Below are 19,687 nucleotides of genomic sequence, written 5' to 3' on the forward strand. Positions count from 1 at the left end.
GTCTATGTTTTCTCCCAACACTAAGCATTCCAATTCACCAATTTTACTTCGAACACTTCTAGCATTTGCATACAAACATCTATAATTTCCCAGGCAAGCTAGGCCCGCCACCTTCCTCCTGCCGCCTCGAGACTCTGGCAGACAGTCCATACTGCTTGTCACCATCACAGTGGACAACTCTGATCCGTTACCCGGTAGAAAAATAGCAGCCAACCCTTCATCTCTTTGAGACGAGTCCTCCCAAACCAGAGACATTTCATCTCCTGTCAGCTTTCCCCCAAGATTTAGTTTAAAAACTGCTCTGCCACCTTTTTGATTTTAAGCACCAACAGCCTGGTTCCATCCGGGGACAAGTGGAGACCGTCTCTTTTGTACAGCTCCCGCTTGTTCCAGAAAGCATCCCAGTGCCTAATAAACTTAAACCCTTCCTCCTTACACCATCGTCTCATCCACACATTGAGACTTTTAATTTGTGCCTGTCTCTCCTGCCCTGCACGTGGAACAGGTAGGACTTTCAAGAAGGCTACCTTGGAGGTCCTGGCCTTAAGTCTCCCGCCTAGCAGCCTAAATTTTTCCTCCAGGACTTCATGACTGCATTTCCCCACATCATTGGTGCCAACATGCACCATGACCACAGGCTCCTCCCCAGCACTGTCTATCAGCCTATCTACTACACACATAATGTCCGCTACCTTTGCACCAGGCACGTAAGTCACCATACGGTCAGTACACGGTTTCGCCACCCAGCTGTCTACTTGCCTAAGGATCGAATCACCAACTACCAAAACTCCCCCTCCCCCCCTGCCCAGTGATGGTTCCTTGGCACGAAAGGATTCCTGCTCACCAACCGAAGAAGAGGTCCCTTCTGAGGGCGCATTCCCCTTATCCTCAACACGGTGCCCTGTTCCCTCTCGACCCTCACGCTCTCTGGCAACAACGGGGCTGCTACGTTCAGAGCGGGGTTCATCTAATACGCCCCCGAGAGTCTTCCCCAAGTGCTTAACTGACCGTCTCTGCTTCCCGAGGGCAGTCACCTCGGCCTCAAGGGTACGAACTCGTTCCCTGAGGACCAGGAGCTCCTTGCATCGAGCACACACCCAAGACTTCTGTCCTTTGGGCAGATAGTCGTACATGTGACACTCAGTGCAAAACACTGGAAACCCCCCCACCCCCTGCTGGCATTCTATCTTCATGATATATATTTTAAAATATACAGTCCTCTTTAAATGCTGTTTGTTTAAGTGGCTCCCCTTCTAGAGGGTCAACTTACCTGTCTCAGCTATGAGAGCTGCTGTGCTCTGTTCCGCTCCTCTCAGACCTCTGTGAGATTGAGTTCTTCCTTGACCTCCGGGAGCCACACAGTATGTGTGAAAGAGCTGCATGTGGCTCCCGAGCCACAGTTTAGCCAGCCTTGTACTATGATAATGTCATGAAGCTTAATTATTGCTCCTACACACAACACATGAACACACTTCAAAGAAGAACCCTGGTGCTTTTCCTGGGAAAAACCTCCATAGCCCAGTAGATAGGAAAACAGCATTTGTGTTTATAGCCACAAGCTCTCAAACTTCCCTGGGAATCCCATGGTATCATCAGTATCTGTCTACAGTATCTGTCTTTTTTGTGAGGAAAGTAACTACAGTTAGGCAGGGAAGAATACATTGCAACAATCAGCCTACCCCATTCTCAGTTTGTGTAGGATTGTAAGCCTGCGCAAAAACCTCATAGAAGATGATACTTCCCTTTGAAACAGAGATGTCCTTGCTAACATATTAGGACTCAGTTTTCCACACACTGTACATTTATATTGGTTTTGGATTGAGGAGCAGCACTGTCCTTGGGGGACTGCATCCTACGACTCAGCTCAGTTACGAGCAGCATGTTGACATAAAGAGTCTTCTGCCAGTAGAATGCACTTTGTTTGCACTGACTGAATGCACAGCCTTCAATGAATAGTGTGGAAGGAAACAACCATATGTGCTCAATAGAACAGATAGATTTGAGTCTGGTAGCCCATAGAGACCAACAAGAGTTTCAGGGATTCTCCTTTTGTCAGACACAAGAAATGGAGATCTCTCAGTTGTTTTATCTTGGTCAGAAGGTGGGAAAGGTGTTGTAAAGGATGCAGAAATACAATGTATGTTGTAATCAGCTTGGTTAGAACAGAGGTGAAATGTTTGGAGGCAGAAAATTAGCATCTGTAGTGAGATAAGAATGCTGTGTCCCTGTTCAGCCCTGGAGGGGGTCCATGGTTCTGAACTTGTGAATCATCTCGAGTTCAACAATCTGGCGTTGTAAGTTACCCTTGATGTTTTTTGTTTGAGGACTGCCATTCTGGGGTCAGTGACTGAATGATTTGGAAGGTTAGTTTTTGAGTGTTGCGGTTTTTAATGTTGCATTTATGTGCTTTTGTGTAACAAGCCCCATGACATAGAGTGGTAAGCTGCAGTTCTGCAGTCCAAGCTCAGCTCATGACCTGAGTTTGATCCCAGTGGATGCTGGGTTCAGGTAGCCAGCTCAAGGTTGACTCAACCTTCCATCCTTCAGAGGTTGGTAAAATGAGTTTGCTGGGGGTTAAGTGGCTGATGACTGGGGAAGGCAGTGGCAACCCATTCCATAAGAGAGAGTCTGCCAAGAAAACGTTGTGTTGTGACATTACCCCATGGGTCAGTAATGACTCAGTGCTTGTACAAGGGACTACCTTTAACCTTTATTCTTTTGCATAGGGACTGACTTGGATGTCTGGTGTTGTTAGGTCCAGTTATTGTGTTGTCATAGTGGAAATGGGGACAGAGTTGGCATCTGGGTTTGTTGCAGACCCTGGGCCCAGAGTTCATGTCTGGAAGGATACTGTTGTGGGTGATATATTGTTTAAGGTTAGGAGTCTGTGGGCAAGAAAAGGTTTGCCTGCCAATGGCTGTAAGAGAAGAGTATAATTGGCTGGTTACAGATAGGCAGTAAAAGCTGCAGACAATGCAAATTACTTTTGAGGGTCTGGCTGCTGCTGCTTCTGTGGAGCTGCTCCGGACTCAACTGCAGTAGCAGCGAACTCCAGGAGCTGCTTTGGGTCCAGCCATGGCAGCAGAGAGCTGGGAAAAGAAACAGGGAGAGAATATGGATTTTCTCAGATCCAAAATTCATGGTACAGCTTACAAGGAAAAACAAGGAATGAGTGTTTGGTAAAGCTGTTTGGTAAAGCTGGTCACCTCTCCTGGGTGACCCCCTCCTGTTTCCCTGACTTTCTCCCCCCCCCCCCCCCCCTTTTCTTTTTTTTTGCTAGAGAACAAGGAAAGAAAAGGTCCCCTGTGCAAGCACCAATCGTTTCCGACTCTGGGGTGATGTTGCTTTCACAACGTTTTCACAGCAGACTTTTTAAGGAGTGGTTTGCCATTGCCTTCCCCAGTCATCTACACTTTCCCCAGCAAGCTGGGTACTCATTTTACCGACCTTGGAAGGATTGGAGGCTGAGTCAACCTCGAGCCAGCTATCTGAAAACCCAGCTTCCACTGGGGATTGAACTCAGGTCATGAGCAGAGCTTAGGACTGCAGTACTGTAGCTTTAGCACTCTGCGCCACGGGGCTCTTAACAAAGTCATGGTCAAACATAGACTGTAGGAATCTGACCTTGTAAAGCAAGCATATTTACAAGTAATAATTTACTGAAGGTAATTCCTAAAATAAATTGTCTGAAAATTTTCTTGTAAAACAGTGTTCTAAAATGAAAATGCTTCCAGAATTTTACTATGTTTTCCATGGGGTTATGTTATGGAGAACTGTGAATCAGGAAAACTATTTAGTTTTGTACCAAGAGGAGGAGGAGAAGACCATAGATTTATACCCTGCCCTTCTTGCTGAATCAGAGTCTCAGAGCGGCAATCTTCTTTATCTTCTTCCCTCACAATAGACACCCTGTGAGGTAGGTGGGGCTGAGAGAGCTCTCACAGAAGCTGCCCTGTCAAGGACAACTCCTGCAAGAGCTAAGGCTGACCCAAGGCCATTCCAGCAGTTGCAAGTGGAGGAGTGAGGACTCAAACCCAGTTCTCCCCGATTAAAACCTTAAGTCCAGAAAACTTTGGAAATGAGAATATTAGTTGCTGGAAAATATTATTTGTTTGCTGTAAATATTACGAATTACAGAGAATGGTAAATCACAACCGTCTATTCAGCATTTAAATAAAATAATTAAATCAAAGCATTTCCTGTATAAGTTGAAACAGGCACTTCATTCTGTCACGGGATGTAGAATTTACTTAGCTGGGTCCCAAGCTGCTAGGTCTTGTGGAAGAGTTCAACTCCCAGCTTTATTGCACTCAACCAGCAGTTGGGAGTTATGCTTGCCTGATAACTTGCAACTCAGATGCACTATTTCTGTTCCTTATGAATCATTATCATACTCCAGACCATCATGGATGTAGGGAAAAACTTTGGAAAATTTGCTTTTTCTTTCAGTTCCAGGCACACACCTTCCTACCTTATCTTTGTAATTTGGTAAGCATGACCTGAGTTAGGCTTTGTGCCACATAACACCAATTTCAAAAGTGCTTGAATAAGCTGTTATTGGTTACATAAAGAAAAGACAGCTTAAAATGTGTCTTAAACATTTCTTAGATTAAAAACAATCCGTAAAATAGGCACCAGGTAAGTCTCAGGGGGAAGGGCATTGTACAGGTGAAGTTCCATCATTGAAGAGGGCCTGTCTCTGCTGCCCGCTTACCCTCTAATGGCAGGGACATAGAGAGCAGGGCTTGTGCAGAAGATCTTAGCTGTCAGGCTAGAAGTACAGGAGATGTTCTTTGTTGACCTCTTAGTGAAGTCTGATTCCTTTCTCCCTTCCAAAGGAATTCTTGAATCTTCTCTTTCCTTCTTTCATACCTAGAGAGGCCAGGACTTCTGGTTCATTGGGAAGTTTCCTGCCCCTGTCTGGTTCTTCCCACTGCCACTATGTTGGACAACAGAAGAGAGAAATTCTGGTGGAAATGGGAAGGGGGAATTGACATCGGCCTGATACCATTACATCACTTATGGTGCAACACCAAAGTGACATCATTTCACTGGGCAATGATTTATCATTCACATAAACTCTGTGGTTAAACCGCAGAGTTTTGGGTGAGTGCTAGACTGTCACCCCTACAAGAAGCTGTTACTTCAAGATCACACTAGAAATGATGCCATGACATTGCCAGTGGAGGGGGTAAGGTGAACTTCTGGCCAGTATACAACCTTGGCAACCTATTGTCCACTAGACCCCACCCCCTTCCAAATATACCCAAAGGAAAATTACTAACCAGCTCCTATAAAATTCTCAGCAGTTTTCAGTGCTCTGGTGCCTTTACGGATCTTTTGGGTGCATGGTATTTGTTCTTCTGGTGAACTCCATCAGCATTTGCATTGACATCCTACTATCTTTGCAGAGTGGAATTTAGGAAAGAAAGCTTAGTCTGCAATCTTTTGACAGCCTATAAAGGTATGTTTTGTTTAGCCTTTGAGCATTCCTGAAGTGCAATTCCACATTCACAATACAAAGTTGTAAACTTTTACATAGCTATTTGGGGTGAAGTGTTGCTTTATCATAGTATATATGCCTAATGTTCAGTACCTTACAGTGACAGAGTAGGCTAGTATTAATACCCTTGTATTATAGTTACGTGTGTGTACAGGAAAACTGAGATAATACAGGTTTGCCTCCTAGTGAATTTGTGAGATGGATAACATTTGGATTGGGGACTCAACAGAGATACATCATTAGCTTATTAAAGTTTAAGCACTATTTGTTATTCTAATTGTGGTTTCTAGTTCAAGTAGTGCTAGCTGGGGACTGTGCTAGGGACAAGATACAAAATGCCTGCTCTCTGCACATTTCTTTCCAGCCCTTTGGAAATGTGTTGTGACCAAAAGGCTTGTCACATGATGTATGTAAAATCTTGTTTTGTAAGTCTCTGCTTTGTAAGAGCCTGTGTTTTTTTCCTCCCTTCAAATATTTATGCTGCTGTCATTTCTTTCTAAATTACTGAAAGGCACTGGCATTTGCTATCCCTTTATCTATTTGTAATCTCTTCTCTTGTTTTAATGTTGGTGTTGTCAGAATAACATGCTCAGCATTTATACAAAGAACATCTGTGGTTGAATGGAAGGTACATTGATAATAACTGAAGTTCTTGGTTGAACTTTAGTTTTGAAAAGCAACATTTCACCAACCTTATCTCAGTTCAAAACTCCATGGTGTTTGTTATTAGGGGGTGCTACTGTTTGCACCCATCTAACACTGTTTTGGAGGCTTTTTCTTATTACACTCTCATCCCAGGATTCTATAAAAACCAGTAGCAGACTTTTAATTATCTGGCAGTTATGAAATGTAATTACCAGGGCTTTTGTACACCTTTTACATGTTATCAATTGACTCCTTTTCTTCAGCATAATTTATATCAGCTTCTTGAGTAAAACACATTTGCACCAAAACTGTACTTGCCATCTTTTCCAGGGAAAAAAAGTTTAATCTTCATATTTGGGTATTCAGAAAACATGTAGATCAGACAGAAATACTTTTAGAAAAACGTTGGTGCAATTTTAAAAATACACATAAAATATCTAATAGCTGATGACTAGCTTAATTTTGGATGTTGGGCTTGCTACCTAAACAATAACAAACGGAGAGTGAGGCAGCTTTATTCACTAGGAAAGCTCACCTTGTTACCTCCTGGTCATTGTCTATATGCCAAAGGAAGATGGATTTTGTTTCTGAGGGCATTTGGGGTATTCTCATTTGATAAAAATGTGTAATACTCCTGCTGTATATATATGTGTCAGTTTGGTGACATCAAAAGTATGAAATATTACTTTCACTGTCACACTAATTTTAAAATATGTTTTATTGAAACTAATGAAAGAGTCAGTTTGGTATAGTGCTTAAGTGTGTGTATTCTTATCTGGGAGAACCAGGTTTGATTACCCACTCCTCCAGTTACAGCTGCTGGAATGGTCTTGGGTTAGCCATAGCTATTTCAGGAGTTGTCCTTGAAAGGACAGCTGTTGTGAGAGCTCTCTCAGCTCCACCAGCCTCACAGGGTGTCTGTTGTGGGGGGAGAAGATATAGGAGATTGTAAGCCGCTCTGAGGCTCTGATTCAGAGAGAAGGGGGGTATAAATCTACAGTCTTCTTCGTCTTCTACTTTTTAAATTATTGCTTTTAGTGATTTCTTAATTTTTGTATTGTGAGTGTTTCATTTTTCATCTTTCTTTGCTTTGTTCAAGAATCTTACATTGGAATCTAGTGAAATCGAAATCTACTTTCTAAACTTGAATGGCTTCAGTTATTCATGAACAGTTCTAACTTGAGTCTTATCATGTGATAGCAAGATCTATTACATGTAGCAGGAATACAGAAAGTCAACTGTCAGCTCCAGATATATAAAGTAGTAGTCGTGTTAAATTACATGCTTTCTGCATAGGATGAATTGTGGGGTGTTGTGTTGGGTTTTATCTCTTTAAAAGCTCAGTGTGACTCTGTTTTATCATAACTTTGCTTGTGTTCTGTTTTTAGATTTCTGATTGGCTCTACAACCCTAATCCTATTGTATTTCCCCTTCCTGTCATGTGTGTTAACTCACTCTGTGTAATCCACCTAAGTCCAGTGAGAAAGCCAGACTATAAATGACATAAATAAAAATAAAACCTAGCTCTTTTGATGTTGGCCATGGTTAACATCTTCTCTTAGGAAATGTTTTCACAATAGGAAGAAATTGGAGTTGTAAGAATTGTGAGCTTTAATTTGCCTTAACTTTAACTTCAAAATATCCTCAGAGTTACTACTGCAAACTAATTAAAGTACTGGGTCTCTTAACTTAATTTTTTAATGTTATTTAGGTATTTTCAGACTCCTGTGTCTGGTATGGTCAGTGTGGAAAGGCTTCTGCTGATAAAAGGTATAATTGTGAATATGATGGTCCACCACTGCCTCTACCAAAGGATGGCTATGAACTACTTCAGGTAAATCTCCTGTGGATAACAATGTTCCCAAATGATCCTAAAAATAACAACTTGAAGGGATCTGAGGTAGAATACATAGCTATACTTTCCCTCTTAAATTGTGTCTAAATAGCTTGTTTTCATTACAGTAGATTACGTATGAATTCTTATCCTTGTATTTATTTGTATAATACAGTAATGTTAACTATGCTGTAAACTGCATTCTGATTATTGAAATCAGTCTTCTGAAGTTGGTGTGCACAGTTCTGATTTTCAAGTTCTGTGAAGTTTAAAGTGAGGTGAAACCCAATCTCCTTTATTTCAATTAATTGCAACTTTTAAGGAAGAATGAAATATTACTTTCACTGTCACACTAATTTTAAAATGTTTTATTGAAATTAATGAGATAGTTACCTATGGTGTTCAGAATCAGGTGTAGGACTTCTAAAGTAGAAACAAATCTGAGATTTTTTACTTATCGTTTCTAAATGTTTCAATCAATATCTGTTTTTTGTTAAGGAATTCTGCCCAGGCTTCTTCTATGGAAATGTTAGTCTTTGTTGTGATGTGCAGCAGCTTCAGAGTTTGAAAGCCAACTTGGACCTTCCTTTGCAGTTTCTTTCCAGGTATGTTAGTTAAGAACATAAGAGAAGCCATATTGGATCAGGCCAATGGCCCATCCAGTCCAACATTCTGTGTCACACAGTGGCCAAAAAACCCAGGTGCTTTCAGGAGGTGTATCAGTGGGGCCAGGACACCATGAGCCCTCCCACTGTTGCCCTCCCCAAGCACAAAGAATACAGAGTATCACTGCCCTAGACAGAGTTCCAACAATATGCTGTGGCTAATAGCCACTGATGGACCTCTGGTCCATATATTTATCCAATCCCCTCTTGAAACTGTCTATGCTTGTAGCCACCACCACTTCCTGTGGCAGTTATTATCTGTTATCTTACTTCCTAAGGAGTAAGGTTGTCAGCTAGCTGCTGGCACCTGGCCTGGGATTGGGGGGTGGGGACATGGGATGGGCAGTGTCACATCAATTGTGTGGCATTATTTCCAGGTTGAACCTGCAAGTGACATTGTGCTGCTCTAGGATTTAGAGGAAACTGTTGTTGTTTTTTTTACCAGAGTGTTTCCACTGAATAATAGAATAACATGTCACATCTGGGTTCACCCCAGAAATGATACGTCATCAAAGTAATGGCAATTTTTTCTCTCCCCCACCCCACCCCACCCCACCCCGCCTATGAAGTGGTAGCAGGGGCTGCTAGTGCTACAGCAAGAACCCATCTAATAAAACATTCAGACAGATCAGATGGGCCTGTAGCACCAGTTGGGTAGTGATTTAACACACCAAGATCCTCTTGTGGTCGCTGTTTAGTAGGGAAGCAGATAGTCGGGTGGAATGGTATTAGTATCACTGATGGTATCTCTGATAAAGAATTACTACAATTAAACTTTGACACTACACCAATAAGAGGGTTCAACTTGGAGAGAAACCTGGCAGCCCTATTATGGAGGGTTTTTTATTTTAAGCTGGAGGCAATCTAATAGGCATTCTAAAAAAAATGAAGGTAAGATCCCTACAGGAAAAAAATAATATGGCCAATTATTTCTGGGTCTCTGATCTGCCCTTACTGGGCAAAGTAATTGAGAGAGGAGTAGCAGACCAACTCCCAGTCTTCTTGGAATACCTCATATACTCTAGAGCCTTTTCAGTCTCGCTTCAGACTGGGCTATGGCACAGAGACAGCTCTGCTGGCTTTAGTTGATTATCTCATTTTGAATGTAAACAAACTGTACCTGTTTGTCACTTTTACTGGATTTATCTGCAGCCTTTGATATAGTAGATTATACTATCTTGTTGAGGTACTTGGAGGCAGAAGTAGGTATCAGAGGATGTGTGCTGAACTGGTTCAAATCATTCCTCACAGATTGAACTCAATTGGTTTCCAGTAGCAACTCTTTATTACCAATTGGGACCTAACCTAATTCTATCCCCCCTGCTTTTCAACCTCTATGTAAATCCCTTAGGACAAAACATAGCTTTGAGGTTGGTTGTCATCAATATGTGGATGATACCCAGCTCTCTGTATCCTTATCCAAATCTCTGGATGCTGAGGTCCTGAATAACTGACTGACAGCTGTGGTAAATTGGCTAAGAGTGAATGACTTTAAATTAACCCCTGAAAAGGCAGAGGTGATGTTGGTTGGGAAGGCAGAGATCTTGAGGGACATGGTGCTTCACGCTTTTGATAAAGTTCAGCTGACTCTTGCTGACTCAATTAAGAGCCTTGAGATTATACTGGACCGACTGTTATTGCTGGAGAAGCAAGGCTTTCTCTCAACTCAGCCTAGGCTGTAAGATGACCCCTTATCTTGGTACAGCTGATCTGGCTACCTGGATTCATGCGACAGTGACATCCATACTAGACTACTGTAATGCAGTGAACATTGGTTTCCCCTGAAAATCATTTTGGATACTTTGTTTGGTTCAGAATGCCATGGCTTGGCTGTTATTGGGAGTTAGATGGAACATACTTATTACTCCCATTCTGCAGTCCCTCCACTGGCTGTCCATTTAAAGTACTGGCTGTGACATAAAAATTCTTTCATAGCCTTGGACCCTAATATCTGTGAAGCTATCTGTTCCCCTATGCACTGCCACAACAGCATCAGTCCTCTGAGCAGGGTCTTCTGCAGGTGCCATCTTGAAAACAGGCAAAATCAGCAGCTGCCCATCTTTGTGCCTTATCTGTTATGCCCCCACCTTTTGGATCAACCTGCTTTATGAGGTCAGGAAAGTTTCTAGGCTTTTTGTAAACTATAAAAAACTGAATGACTCAAGAGCGCTTTCTATGCAGGCAATAGAATAAATGATTCATAAAATTACTTAATTTAAGGACTGTGGTCTATATTACTGTGTTTATCTTTTTGAAACAAGGGTTTCATGTATGTAAGTTTTGCATCATTTAAATGTATCATGTTGAGAGCTCTGCTTTGCTTCGGTTCTGTTTTTAGATCATTGAATACTCCACCCTGTTGATTGTATTGACTCACTCTTCGTAACCTGCTCAAAGGCCAAGTGAGAAACCTGATCTATAAATGGCATAAATAAATGTCATAAATAAATAGATTTAACATTATTCTTTGTTTTCTCAAGGAATATCTTAGATACCAATCCACACAATATTTGATAATGGAAATGATGCAAAATAGAGCCAGTGACAGTTTTCCCAGGTAGATGTATACAAGTTGGGACCTGCAAGACTTGTGGAGGCAGGTGAAATCCCACCCAACTCTCTCTTCTTCAAATATAAATCTGTTGTGCCCCATCTTATGGATACAAAAAAAGAAAGGAAAGAAAAACAGGGAAATGTAAAAACATATTAAGTAAGCTTTGTTATGATTATACAATATATGGGCAGTTTTATAGATACTAAGGATATTTCTAAATCAATGTGTGAATATATATTCAAAAGTATAGCAATTAGTTTGTCAAATGATGTGGCACAGTATATTAGCATAAGAGTATATGTATAGCATAATATAGCCCTCTTTTTGATTGCTGGGCAAAACTCTTGCTGGGCAGTCTGCTGTTGCTGCTACTGTTCTTACTCCTTCCCTCCCCTGTCTACGAGCCCACCAGGCTTATCCACCTTTTAGCTGCTGGTGGTGGGGGAGCAGCATTAGTAGCTCCTTCCTCCTAAGCTACATGGCCACCCTCTGCAGTTATGCAGCAGTTGTGGGGAAGGGCAACAGCTTTGACTCTTATTCATCCCCCTGCCTGCCTGTTCATCCTTCTCCCCACCTGCTAGTGAGGGAGTGGCAGCAGCTCTCCTGGCTCACTGCTGCTGTACTACCTCAGTAGAGGAGAATAATGCAGGCTCCTGCTCTCCTCCCTTGCCTTTCTGCCTGGCTTAAGGAATAATCAGGAAGTGGCTCCTTCCTCGCCAACCTGTATTTTTGCCCTCTCCCAGGAGTGAGTGAGTGGGTAGATGAGCCAGGCTGGCAGTGACTTATGCAGAGGCAGTTCAGGAGGCAATAACAATGCCTGCCCACCCATCTAACTGGCTGAAGGGGAGACAACAAGGTTTCCTGTTCCTCTTCACCTGCCTGTAGTGCCGCCACTTCATTGAGGGTAGGTCTTGCTGTTTCTCCTGACCCACTGTTCTCCAGAGAAAAGGGAGGGTGAATTTCATTAGGGTGCACAGGGTTATGTGGTTCCTCCCCCATAAATTTATATTGTTTGCAATTGTGCAAATAACTTGATCCTCTATTTTTGCGTTTTATACCTCCCTGTTGTTAATTTTAACAGATTTTTCTGCATACCTGGGGTATTCCCCAAGTTTGTTAAAAAAAAAAAAAAAGTCCCCTTTCGAAAGTCTCTACCCTATTCTCGGTTGGAGACAGGTTGAGAATTAAACTTCTCAATACATATTTTCTATATATTATTCCATATACCGGATGAATTTTGATGTTGCCCATTCCTTTTCAGGTGTCCATCATGTTTTTATAACTTTGTAAATCTGTTCTGTGAGCTAACCTGCAGTCCTCATCAGTCTGAGTTTCTAAATGTCACACAAACACTTCCCTATTATGATCCTGTTAGCCAAAAGAACAAAACCAGCATCACAGAGTTGCAGTATTACATTGGAGACACATTTGCTAATGGTAAGCGAACCAATCAGATATTTATTGTGTACTCCCTTGATTTATAAGAAGTAATTATTTCCCTGCGTATACCTGTATAAATGGCTTTATGGTACATCTGCAGGCCATAAATGTTAAGGGGGTGGGAAAATATTAGCGGTAATGGATTAGTCACCAGTTCTATCATATAGTCTGTAGAGAAGATTCTTTAGTGAACATCTACTATTCAACCAAACAACAAACTTGCCCCTAAATCTAGGGTAAAGTTAGATTTTACAGAAGGATATTTTGGGTTGGGTCTGGTGGATCAGTTCAGCTTACAACAGCGTATAGAGCCAAGTGCTGGTGCAAAGTCTTGACAGACTATTTGTCTGATTCAGTGCAAGGCAGTTTCATTGGCTTACAGCCCCTCCCATTGGTGAGAGAGTCTCCTACCTCAGGGAGAAGGCTTCTTATGCTGGGGGAAAGCACCATCATTCAAACCGGATCTTGCTGTTCTCTTGTTTTGTTTACATCTCTGCTCTGTTCCCATCTAAAGAAGGACTCTGTGAATGGTTATTGACTTTTGCACCAAATGAATGTGTAGGTAAGGGAAGCTGTGCCTTCTCCCAGTTTTTCTGTCTTGTTGCTGTTGAGCATTCTTGTCCCGGTCAGTTCTAGAATGCTGGTATTATAATAGTTCATCGGTTAATTTTATGGTGTTATGTTTTTATTATGCTTTACTTTATAAGCTGCCTTGAGCAGGCTCTTTGGAGAAGTGGCATTTTCTAAATTTTAGACATGAGCTAGTCTGGAGGCGGGGGTGTGCCTAAAGCAATCCTATATCGCTTTACTTGAGCAAAAATTAGACCTTTCCCTCTCATGTTAATTGTGTGTTCTTCCTACTCCCAAATGGCTCTGAGCTTTGGAATCTTGCAGAGGTGCCTTGCCCAGTCTGGCAACTGCTTGAGGTAGCAGCTGGGGTACAGCTGCTTCAACTAACAGTCCTAATTTTTTCCTTGCTCACCACAGACTGAAAAACTAGAGCCTTTGCTGCAAGCTGCTTGTAGTTCACTTGGTTTCTTGACCACAACCTTCTGTAAAAGCTAACGCAACAATGTTTTGGGTTTTTTCAGCAAAACTGTGCAAAAGGAAGGCAGACTTATTTCACTTCTATTAATAATGTTGATAAGAGTGATAGTTGCCATTGGCAAGCTGGGAAGGGGATCTGTAGAATTATGGTTAATTCTGAACAGTTTCCAAAATGTCCATGAATCCTGTTACAAACTTAGAGGTATTGTAAATGACCTATAACATTCGTTTGTATCTTTCAATATTGGCAAGATTTTCTTTTTTGTCCACACATCTAGCTATGTATAATGCCTGTAAAGATGTGGAAGCTCCATCAAGCAATGTTAAAGCATTAGGACTGTTGTGTGGGAGAGATGTTAAAGAATGCAGTGCAACCAATTGGATTCAGTATATGTTCAGCAAGGATAATGGTCAGGCTCCATTCAACATCATTGCAGTTTTTTCAGGTAAGTAATACAAATGTTTTAAGATACTTTTCTTTACCGAACTATGGTTAGCAAGATGGTTAATAGCAGCTTTTATTATTTGCACAAGTGATTAAGCTGCTGTTGAAAAACATATAAAAATATTTGGCTGTATCTTTTGCAATTACATTAATGTGGCTATTTAGAAGTACAGGCACCAGAATAATTATTTAGAATTACTGTTATGTTTTTAACTTCAGTCTAGCAATTGTTTAATATTCTGTGGAAAGGTTTATTATTTTCCTAATCACTGTCTACAAATGAGAATGAGAGCAGTTTAAGTGAATATTGTGTTTCAAAACTATGAAAGATTCAGTATCTGAGAAAAGTACTGGTTATAACTCTATTTTATCCTGCTGCTTCCATTTAAACAGCATAAGTTGGGGAATGCCAGCTGAAATGATAGCACAAGAATGATCAATCACTGGTTGAAATTGTTAATTAATTGATTCCAGCTTTATCTAGCTGAACAAGAACACTATTTATATATTTTTACAAAAGTAATACACCTTCCATTTGCCATCTCCAGGGCTGCCAAAGTACCTAACAGGTTAAAAACATATTGAATAAAAATGTTTCTTTAAAACATTAAAACCAACCCCTCACATTATTCAAACAGTTAAAACAATGTTAAAATAAGCATACAGTACAATAAAAATACATCAGAATGAGAGGAAGGAGAGATTAGTGAGAGGGTACCAAACAAAACAAAATCTTTTTCTGGTGATAAGCAGCAATGGAAGGGGACATGTGAGTCTCTCTGGGGAGAGAGTTCCTGCCTATTTTCAGAAAGCGGGCTGGGTAGATATCAGTTGAGCAGGTTCATAAGGGAGTAGGCTGTCTATCAGATATGCTAGTTCAAACAGTGAAGGGATTTAAAAGTCAACACAATCATCATGGCTTGTGCCTGAAAACAGATTGGGAGCCAGTGCAGAAGGGCAAAGACTGGAGTGATCACGTCCTAGTGACCCACTCTGATCAACATCCTGGTTGTAGCATTCTTCACCCATTCAGGTTTCTTAAAACTTTACAAGGGCAGCTCCACATGGAGTGCTGTAACCAGGGCATGCACAACAGTGGCCAGATCTTTTATCTCCAGGAAGAGCTGCAGTTGGCTGACCAGTCAAAGCTGCTAAATGGCATTCCTGGCCACAGGTTATCCAACAGAACATCTAGGCCAAGAGCACACCCAAACTATGGACCTTGCTGCTTCAATGATACAGGAACTCCATCCAGAATAGTGAGCTGTGGAATTCTGACAGCTTACTAATACTAAGAGACAACCGTGCCAAACTGAAGACTTTTAGCTGTTTGTGTCAATTTGAAGTCATAGGTTGTATGTGTAAACTCAGTGGTATATAGTACCTTTTTGTTTTTCTATTTAATATATTTTGTTCAGATGCTTCCATCCATGGAATGACTCCTATGAATAATGCTACCAAAGGCTGCAATGAGTCTGTGGATGACTTTACAGGGCCCTGCAGCTGTCAAGATTGTTCTGCTGTCTGTGGTCCCAAACCAAAGCCTCCTCCACCTCCCACACCATGGCTTTTGCTTGGTTTGGATGCTATGTATGTCATCATGTGGGTCTCCTACATGGGATTTTTACTTGTATTTTTTGCAGTGGTTTTTGGAGTCTGGTGTTACAGGTAAATAGACACCCTTTTATGTATAATGTGCAAAGCCTGACACTGAAAAATTAATTGTGCTTTTGTTAATATAATGTTAAATGGCACGCACACAAGGTTTACAAAATTCACCTTACTGAGAATTTCTATAATTCCATTTATAGTGTTCCCTCAGTTAAATACCCATTGTCATTGTGTGTTCCTTATTTTTAAATGTATAGGTTAAGGATACCATAGTAACCATATGCCAAATTTTCCATGTTCACCCATTTGTGTTATTCTCTATGGTGGGGAATCCATGCAATGTGATGAGTTGGCTACCTTAAAGTAATGTTGTTCAAGTGAGGGAAATTTGAATATCTGTAGATTCTGAAAATACAAAAGGTGTTAGAATAATATGATGATGAACAAGAACTCTTAGGAACATTTATTTGTAGGTATTTTTTGTCCGTAATTAAAAACAAAAAACAATCACTAGGCTGGGGGGGGCACATTCTCCATAAAATTTAGTTTTCAAATTAATTTTTTTTAATTTATCAATGATGACCCATAGAAACGCTATCTGTACTTTAACACAGTTGCACCATCATAGCTGGGTACAATAAAGCCGTTTTTTGAAATGCTGCACACCAATATTGTCAGTGTAAACTAATTTTGATGTATCTGGTGGTCATGTGTTTGTGACTAAAGAAGCCTTTTAAAAGTCCAGTCTTGAAATAGCAGAGGATTGTCATTAAGAGAAGTAAGACTGCTTAGAAATTTAGTGACTAACATTTAGTTTCAGTGTTAAAATGCAGTTGTTGTAGTACCATTTTAAACTGGGGTGCTTTTCGAGAAGCTTGGAGTCAGTTTGGTCAGTTCACATTTTGACCTCAGGCTCATGTGTTCCCCTTTTGTTTAGTCTTTAGAGCTAACCATAGTTATGTATTTTATACAAGCTATGATTACCACTAGAGGGGCAATAACAATTAGTGGGAAGATGGGAAGGAACACATCAGTCATAGAGGAGAAATATTTAAGCAGGGCTACTGTAAATACATTGTGCCAGTGCTTTGAGCTGGGGACATACTTAAGCAGGTAACCACTTAATGGTGCTATTCTGGGGAACATCTACAGACATTAGACATGGCAGATTTTGCCATTGAAATGGTGTGGTTTGCATTTTACAACTCTTACAATATATGTTAACATTCTCTGTGTTTTTCTTGGTAAACAGTAGTCTGGCATGTCTTGAATCAAAATAGTGAATAAAATAAAATGAAAGAATGATCTGATATACTGTGTGTTCTTCTTTGCAGGAAGAGATACTTTGTTTCTGAATATACACCTATTGACAGCAACATTGCTTATTCTGTTAATTCACACCAGAATTCTGGTAGGTACTAGACAGTAATAGCGTTTAAATGTAGTTTGGTTTTTCTCCCTTTATAATGACAGTCATAATGTTGCTAAAATTACTATTTATTCATTCATTCATTCATTCATTCATTCTATGACTTATATCCCGCCCTTCCCATTTTGAAGTTATGTACTTGTTAAATATTTTGTGGCACGTTGTTTCATATTGCCAGTTTCTACATCAGTTCATGGTTTTTTTTCACTTTCAGTAGCTGAAAATGAACCTGATTGTGTCACACAATTGGCTTTTAAATGTATCTTGAACTTCAGGGGCATCTTCAGCCTTGTTTTGTCCCCTGCATCCCAATTTGCTGTGCTGCCTTGGAGGGGATATGTGCACAGACCAGGAAGCACAGAATAGTTGGATTATGTCCTGTTTTAGGTGGGATTGAGAATAACAATATTCTCTCTCGCCTCGATTTTATGCTTTTGCAACTATATTACATCCAACAAAAGCACTTAACTTTTAAAATGTTGCTTAGATAGGCATGTTGCAGAATGAGAACCATTTCATTTTCCTTGTATATTCTTGCAGGTGATGCTTCTTGGTGTGAAAGGCTTGGTGAAAGATTTGAGAATGCATTAAGAATCACATTCACATCATGGGGAGCTTTCTGTGTCCGAAATCCCAGGCCTGTTATTGTCTTCTCCCTGGTTATTATTGCCATGTGCTCCTCAGGCCTGATGTTTGTGAAAGTAACTACAAACCCTATAGATCTCTGGTCATCACCAAACAGTCAAGCTCGTAAAGAGAAGGAGTATTTTGACACTCATTTTGGTCCTTTCTTCCGTACTGAACAACTTATTATTCAAGCTCCACATACCAAGCCAGATATCTACTCACCGTACCTACCAGGAGCAGATGTTCCCTTTGGGCCACCACTTACCAAAGAGATCTTACATCAGGTAATACAGAACTAGACCCTCTGGATGTGCAGTAGGTGTGTGGATAGGCCTGGATAGCTGAGTGCAGGTTTTCCTTGTCTTTAAGACATGCTTGCCAAAAAATGCTTGCCAAAAATGGGTTAGATGCTTGCCAAAAAAGGGTTAGTCAGATATGTTTGCCCTTGCAGAATCTGCTCGGATACTTACCACCATTGTGGCTCTATGAGGCTTGTTGATCTATTGGAGTGCTAGGTCACTGTACATGCTTTGATTTAGGATTGCTTTAGGAAATCATTAAGCACATAATCTAGCATTCACAATGGCTGCATGTTAATGTGTAATATGGAATTCAATAAGTGGGTTATTAGACTTGTGTGGAGAAGGGTGGGATCACAATTTATGTGTTCTCCACATTTCCTTCTGTGATTTCTGCTGTTGCCCACTGGCCTTTTCCCTCTGGCCCTTTTTCTCCATCCCACTTATTTATCTTACTTTACCTGTCCCTTGCCTCTTTCTTTGCTTGCTGGGTTCATCCAGCAGTGGAACTTTCATCATTGCTTCTCTAGTCTCTGCCACATCTACCTGTCTCCAGTTGCTGCCACACAGCACAGCCTTGCTGGCCTGCCGGGCTTACCCAGTGATGAGTCTTGGCACCTTTTCTGCTACCTCCTCTCTTCCATCCATCATCACTAGTGTTACAGTGTACCCAGCAATAGCACCTTGCAGCTGCTTCTGCTGTCTTTGGCTCTTTGTGTTTATGGGGTTTTTAAGCAGCCCTCAGAATAGCAGCTGAAATTGTGTGGCATCGTGTTAGGATTTTTCTCCCCCGGTTTTGGATTTTTGTGCAAAATTGAGGACTGACTCAAGTTTGTACAAAGCATTCTACTGCTGGCTACCTGGCCCCAGTGTGTGGGATTTTTGATCATGGGTTCAGATTAGATTAAATATGTTAAATTAAATATATCATAATGAACTGTTTGCTTCTAATACATACAGCTAAATATTGGTTTATTAAGCTTTAGTTTTACTTGATGGCACAGCATTAATTACTATCCTTCTAATTAATACTGTGAAGCCTCTGTTATCACCAAGAGAGTTTTTTTTAAATTAAATTACACATTTTTGTTTTGTACTTTTTGTCAAAATACTGTATAAAATACTTCAATGCATGAACATGGGGGAAATCTCTTGTATTTCTCTACTAAATGCCATTTTGTTTTTTTGATTTCTCGTATTTTCAGGTGCTAGATTTGCAGGATGCTATTGAAAATATAACTGCTTATTATAATAATGACACCGTAATGCTGAAGGACATTTGCCTGGCACCTCTTTCCCCCTACAATAACAACTGTACCATCCTGAGTGTACTCAACTATTTCCAGAACAGTCATTCTGTCCTTGATCATTCAGATGGTGACCACTTCTATGTCTACACAGATTACCACTCTCACTTCTTGTACTGTGTCCAGTAAGTAGAGGGAACTCCTCACCCCTTCTTATATTTGGCTAGGTTTAAAACCTGCTTTTTAATGTTGGCTTGTCAGGCTGACTTTCTTTTTATTATTAGTTGTCTGTACAGGAGTGAGTGACTTGATTCTTGGTTTACTGGTGTTCCAGTGTAATA

General features: G+C 40.8%; 1 protein-coding gene across 1 annotated transcript in view; it reads left to right on the plus strand.

Moving 5' to 3' along the window:
- The window catches only part of NPC1 (NPC intracellular cholesterol transporter 1), a 46,285-nt gene that overhangs the window by 5,909 nt on the left and 20,689 nt on the right, over positions 1-19,687 (plus strand). The window contains exons 2-9 of the mRNA XM_060243903.1: positions 7,860-7,982; positions 8,481-8,587; positions 12,463-12,638; positions 13,967-14,134; positions 15,552-15,801; positions 17,079-17,155; positions 17,714-18,084; positions 19,305-19,531. Coding sequence (XP_060099886.1) covers positions 7,860-7,982; positions 8,481-8,587; positions 12,463-12,638; positions 13,967-14,134; positions 15,552-15,801; positions 17,079-17,155; positions 17,714-18,084; positions 19,305-19,531 — 1,499 coding nt within the window. The remainder of the gene's footprint in view (positions 1-7,859; positions 7,983-8,480; positions 8,588-12,462; positions 12,639-13,966; positions 14,135-15,551; positions 15,802-17,078; positions 17,156-17,713; positions 18,085-19,304; positions 19,532-19,687) is intronic.

The sequence above is a fragment of the Heteronotia binoei genome, chromosome 7 (assembly GCF_032191835.1).
Source record: "Heteronotia binoei isolate CCM8104 ecotype False Entrance Well chromosome 7, APGP_CSIRO_Hbin_v1, whole genome shotgun sequence".
NCBI classification, from domain to species: Eukaryota; Metazoa; Chordata; class Lepidosauria; order Squamata; family Gekkonidae; genus Heteronotia; species Heteronotia binoei.